This window comes from Myotis davidii, unplaced genomic scaffold, assembly GCF_000327345.1.
Source record: "Myotis davidii unplaced genomic scaffold, ASM32734v1 scaffold251, whole genome shotgun sequence".
Taxonomy (NCBI): Eukaryota; Metazoa; Chordata; class Mammalia; order Chiroptera; family Vespertilionidae; genus Myotis; species Myotis davidii.
Genome location: NW_006282378.1, coordinates 134,916 through 141,189, shown reverse-complemented (window position 1 = coordinate 141,189; position 6,274 = coordinate 134,916). Strand labels below are relative to the sequence as shown.

General features: G+C 48.5%; 1 protein-coding gene across 1 annotated transcript in view; it reads right to left on the bottom strand.

The window, feature by feature from the left end:
* Window positions 1-4,473: 4,473 nt before the first annotated feature.
* SLAMF1 (signaling lymphocytic activation molecule family member 1) overlaps window positions 4,474-6,274 on the bottom strand; it is a 60,480-nt gene continuing 58,679 nt past the window's right edge. Inside the window, exon 8 of the mRNA XM_015558554.1 lies at window positions 4,474-5,087. Within this exon, the coding sequence (XP_015414040.1) occupies window positions 5,037-5,087 (51 nt within the window). The 3' untranslated portion in view covers window positions 4,474-5,036. The remainder of the gene's footprint in view (window positions 5,088-6,274) is intronic.

Below are 6,274 nucleotides of genomic sequence, written 5' to 3'. Positions count from 1 at the left end.
TGTGCGGGGAGGGGGGACTGACATATGGAGAGGGATTGTGTCAGGATATGGAGAAGGATTGTGTCAGGGTTAGAAACCATGGAAGAAAAATTGCTAGATTCTTAGAAAAACAATATGTTATGATATGCTCCAGCCAGGTGTGACTCCGTTTACCTCCCCTTTGTGCTTATGAACTTTCTGTGAACTTCTAAGGTAATACTGTTTTGCTATAAAGGATCATACTGCACCCTTGATCTCTGCCACATGCTCCGAAGCTCCCAGAGGGGGAGATAGGCGCTGTGGTCAGCTGGCCAGCTTAATAAAGGCTCTTAAATTTAAATTCTGAGTCGGTGGTCTATCTTGTTGAGCCAACCCATAACACCCAGTAAGAGGACATCCCGCTGTTGTGAGCAGGAGTGAGTAGACAAGAATGTGTGCATCTTACAGACAGGCTGGTCCCAAGAAAGAGAGCTCAGAGGGGACTGAATTGGGCTTGTTCAGCTCATCTTCCCAAATTCACAAAACGGCTCATGCACTCTTCCTCATGAGGTTCAGTGAGTGAGGGATGGGGTGTTGGGGCGGCAGGAATGTTATTCAAGCCCCAGTAGATCACGTGCTTGTCTTCCTATTGTATTACATTTCAATTGCTTCTATTCCTTGTATCTCCCACTGGGTGGCACGCTCTGACACTTAGTAGGAACGTGATAACTATTTGTTGAATGAGTGAAACATTGAGTAGAACTAGGCATCTTCTGTGAAATAAACTTACTGCAGTTAACTTTGATTAGAATCTGTCATCAGCCCACACTGGGTTTCCTTATGTCTAAGGGGAGGGCTCAGCTCTCCTACCACTCTGTAATTGTTGTAGACTAACGAGAATCCAGGCAGTTTCAGCAAGTCTGTGACTAAGTTCTCATCTTTTAGATGCAAGAGAAGTGGTGTTGTGGATGCATGTGGGGGGTGGACTGTAGCATTGGCACAGCTCCCTCTTGTGGTTGCTGTATGGAATTCTTCACAAAATCCTCTCTGTGAAGAATGCGCGATAACTTTCCCCTTGGAACTTTTTCACAATGGAACGTGCATAACTGCTGTGGGAGAGAATTTGAGGGGAGGCTTGTAGGATGCTTAACCAGGGAGTTAGAGAAAGGGGTGGGCCTCTAAGTTGGTGGTTCTATAAAGATCTCAACCAAGATTTCATCTGGGTTTGAGGTAGGGTTGGACATCAATATTTTTAAAAAGTTATCTGGCAACTCTAATATTTAGATAACCTTGGGAATACTGGCAGGTGTAAGCCATGCTTACGTGACCAGGCGGCCGCTTTCAAAATGTGATTTTTGGCCCTGGCCAGGTGGCTCAGTTGGTTGGAACACCGACTCTCTCATATCTATGTCTCTGTCCCTCTCCCTTTCCCCTTCCTCCCTCTAAACATATCCTCGGGTGTGGATTTAAAAAATGTTATTTTTGGCCTGGCGGGCATGGCTCAGTGGTTGAGCGTTGACCTATCAAACAAGAAGCCATGGCTTGATTCCCGGTCAGAGCACATGCCCGGGTTGTGGGGTTGATCCCCCAGTGTGAGGCGTGCAGGAGGCAGCCGATCAGTGATTCTCTCTCATCATTGATGTTTCTATCTCACTCTCCCATCCTTCCTCTCTGAAATCAATAAAAAAATATGTATTTTTTAAAAATGTGATGTTTGAGAGCTCTACTTGTTGGTATATAGAAGTATAGTTTGTCTACACAAAGATCACTAGGTAGTCAGTATGGTTTTAGATTCGAGATTCTCAGTCAGTGGGAAGATTTTCCCCACCAGGAAACATTTGGCAATGGCTGGAGACATTTTTTAAAAATATATATATTTTATTGATTTTTTTACAGAGAGGAAGGATGAAGGATAGAGAGTTAGAAATGTTGATAAGAGAGAAACATCGATCAGCTGCCTCCTGCACACTCCCTACTAGGGATGTGCCCTCAACCAAGGTACATGCCCTTGACCGGAATCGAACCTGAGCCCCTTGAGTCCGCAGGCCGACGCTCTATCCACTGAGTCAACCGGTAAGGGCTGGAGACATTTTTGATTGTCTTGATCAGGGACAGGGGATGTGCTACTGGCATCTGCTAGACATCATGCGATGCATGGGGCAGCCATGAAAACAATGATCTGGACCAAAATGTCCACACTGCTGCAGTTGAGAAAGGCAATTCCTCTGGCAGTGACAGAAGTTAAACAGTCCTTTCAACACAGTTCTCTTTTCCTTGTGGAAGGGGGCTCCTGACTTTGGTGAGGAGGGCACATCCCCTAGGGAAGGGACCATCTCCCCGGTCATCCAGTCAAAGCAGCCACCTCCAGTATTACATCACTACAGCGACAGAGACACAGGGCCATGCGGCACGTCTGGCCAGAGTACTGGTCATGAATCCTGTCGGCATCACAAGACACGAGTACAATTTCCTGGCTGAACTGTCGGTATTTTCTTCCTTTCCTGGAGGTAGAAACAAGAACTGCAGGAAGAGAAGTCACTTACTGTAACGGGTGGTTCCTCAGTCAGCGAATGCACCCTTTACCAATCACATCCGGGTGTTTAACTAGAGAAAGTGTCCTTCGAGAGGCTTGAGCTGGTGCAAGGTTGCACTGCAGAACAGCAGTCCCTTCAGATGAAAAATGAGTCTTTTCCTCCTGAGTTCTCCAGAACCCAGATGTGCTCATTCAGAAAACAACATTAGAGAAGAACACGGGGAAATCAGACTCTGAAGTATCAGTTTTACTTTTATTTTTTAAGCCCAAGGAAAAGGAGCGCTTCAGCTCGCCTTTGGGGAACACGGAGGGCTGTCTGCTTCTTTCCCGGTCGTTGGAAGGGTGGCACAAAGACTCCAAGACACGGCCCCTCTCCCCAGTGAGGTGTTGATCTGAGACAGGAAACTCTGAGGGATTAGCCTCTCCTTCCCCCCTATGCTCCTGCCCTTCCAGCGGGTAGAATTTAGCCACAGGAAAAAGGCCAGTGCTGAAAACGAACCTGCTGGGACAACCTGAGTTGTAAAGGAGAGATTGCTCAGACAGCCCGCGGTTAGACAAAGGTGATGTCGGGAACACTTTTTTTTTTGTTTTTGCCCGCCCAGCATTGAGTTCCACTGCTTATGTTTGGGGAATTTGCTGACTCATAAGAGGCAAATCCCACCTATGACTGTATAAGGGGAAAATGGCAGGTATTCAACTCCCAGCCTCCCTGGGAGTAGAACATGGGAGAGTGGCCTGTGATTGGCCACGCGGGCTCGGACTCTGGATTAAAAATAGAGGTGGAGAGATGAATAAGGGCCCTGGAGCAGTCACTGAGGTTCAGCCAGTGCCAACAGCAGAAAGAGTTTCCAATCCAGCGGAGGTAGGAGGTAGGGAGGAGGTGGTGGAGCCCAATTGGTGCTCAGCATTGCCATCCCTGAGCTGGGTTTGTGATTTGGGCTGTGGCTCTGGCCACAGCGGATGTCTTCCTGCTTCCTGCTCCTTTTCCAAGCATGGTTTTACAGAAGCCCCTGCGATATCTTTTCAGTAGGATCCTTTTCTACATTAAAAAAATGAAATAAAATCCAGCCCTAGCCGGTTTTGCTCAGTGGGTAGAGCGTCGGCCTGCGGACTGAAGGGTCCCGGGGTCGATTTCGGTCAAGGGCACGTGCCCGGGAGGCAGCCAATCAGTGATTCTCTCTCATCATTGATGTTTCTCTCTCTCTCTCCCTCTCCGTTCCTCTCTGAAATTAATAAAAATGTATTAAAACAAAATCCAGACCAGTTTCTGTTGATCACAGCCAAGAACTCTATTACCAAAATCGCTACCGGGGAATGAGCTACACCGTGCAACAGAACTAAAGTCCGAATGGACTGAATGGAGGAGGTACAAGGTGACAAGGACCTCTCAGCGTTCTGAGCCGGGACGTTGGTGACCCTTGTGACATGGCTGGAAGACAGCCGGTGCTTTCTTAGTGTCATACAAGTGCCTGTCAGAAAGAGGAAGGGCTTCCGTTCAGGAAGGAATGTCTGAAAGCAAGAGAATAGGAAGAAAATAGGACTTTATGAAAGACGCTCTCTGTCTGCAGCCCGCAATTTATTAAGCATCCAACTCCTTGAAACTGTGGGGCTGAAATATGTTAATTTCCTACTTCAGGATAGATTCAGCGTAAGGGGTTAGGAAGTTTCTGCTAGAGGCTCTGGTGATGTGAGGCCGCGGACGTAAAAGGAGTTCAGAATAATGTTGACAGGCCTTAGCTGAAGCTCCAGATTTGTTGCTCAATGGAGCAAACAGAGAACTAGAATTTAAAAATAATTTGGGGAAGTGAAAAATCACCCTAAAATAAGTTCTGATGACCGCAAATTCCTTTCTAACAGCATCACCAAATATTCACCACATTTCTTTAAATCTGAGCACCCACCATTTGCACATTCTTAAAACTATGCTTTTTAAGAATCTTAGATGATTTTCATTTCATTATTCAAAGCTCGGAGACCTCAAAGCCATGTTGCCAGTTTATTGATTCTTTAGCTTCTTCTGTCACAGTGTTTACATAGAATAAGGAACTCATCCTTCACTGCCCATCCAGAGAGAGGGCCTGAGGCACAGAGCCTGGAGCAGGCCTGCCTGGTGACCCGGAGCAGCTCCCAGAACCAAGTACAGGCAGCCAGAATGGAACCGGTTCCGGGCTCTGCTGCTGGCCAGCGCCTGAGCTAAGAGCTCTGGGTGCGGGCTTTCTGCCCTTGGCTTTCCTTATCCACTCCCAGCGAAGAGCAAGACACCCGAAGGTCTAGACTCCAGGATTTGCATTATCAGTCCATCTGCTGCACCACAGACACGGAAACCTGTCCTGGGCCTGTGCCCTGCAGAGCAGGCTAAGTGCACGGGAAACTTCCCTTGCTTGTCCCTGTCACGGGTGGGTGTGGAAGCGACATCCCCAGGGAGCTGATCCGAGGAGTGCAGGTGTGTAGAGTATCGTAAGAACTTGAGGCCTGGGGCCAAGTTCAGTGTTTCTTTTGGCTCCTCCGTCCTCCTTCTGCCAGTCCCTTCGCTGGGTCTGTGGTGTCAGCTCTCTGGAAGTGTCACACTGGCGTAGACGGTGATGGAGCTCGGCTCCTGGGGGCAAAACAGAGGGCGTCTGTGAGTGGGGGGACGGGCTCTAGCTTCACAGGAATGAAGAGAAACAGCCCTGCTTAGGAAAAAGGAGGGGCCTCAGAAATCTTGTAGCAGAGACTGGCTCAGGGACTGTCTGTCAAGGCCAGGCACCGCTGTCGGAGGTGGCACTCAGCTCCAGCTGCCTGTCCCGCCCGCAAGATGGACCAGGGCTCTTTCCAAGCGGACCCCTGCCCTCAGGAGACGGGGAGACCTGTCCCGGGGATCTGAGGGCCAGAACCGGGCACCCTCCCCTCCTTGCTCTCTTCCCTTCTCCTGACTTAGAAGGAGAAGGAAACCATTTGTCTTGCTCTCATGGGGCACAGTTCGGAGAAACTAAGAGAATTCCAAATTCCTGAGCTTTACAAAGAGTTAGTGGTTCAGGCAGGAGAGACAGAGGTGAGGATTTGGGGCAAAGACCTTGTACAGGGAGAGGAGATTCAAGCGTCCGAGAAAGAAAGAGACAGAAATGGGAAGAATCAGGTTTTCCTAGGAAATGTGAAATACACTGTTTTTCTTTCCCCAGAGAACTTCATGATAAATTTACATGATTTTGTAAAGATTTTGAAGTCAGAGCATGTGTACGGTGAGAGCTTCGAAGAAGAGGGGTACATGTAGGCATGTCAGTGGCCTTTTAACCCTCACCGTCTCCTAAACTGCTTTACTTAATAGAGCACAGCCAGAGCCAAGGTTTCAGCCCAGAATTCATTTCTGTCCATTTAGGAAAAGGAGAGCTTGCTGTCCAGTGAAACGAATCCCAGGCGGATTTTGCGACGGGGTAGAATGGGCGAGGCTCATTCTGGGCTGCGCGTCACATTCTGTTCTGGGTTCCATATGGACGCAGCGCTCAGGCCCTAAATATTCTGATTAGATAGGGCGGGACGGAGCCCAGACACAGGCATTTGACAGATGGTTCTGTTACGCAGCTGGACTTGAGGACTCCTGGACTTAAACCACAATCCCCAAACTTAAAAAACATATTCCTTTATTGATTTCAGAGAGGAAGGAAGTGGTAGAGAGAGATAGAAACATCAATGATGAGAGAGAATCATTGATCACCTGCCTCCTGCATGCCCCCCACTGGGGACCGAGCCCTCAACCCGGGCATGTGCCATTGGCCAGAATCGAATCTGGGACCCTTCAATCCGCAG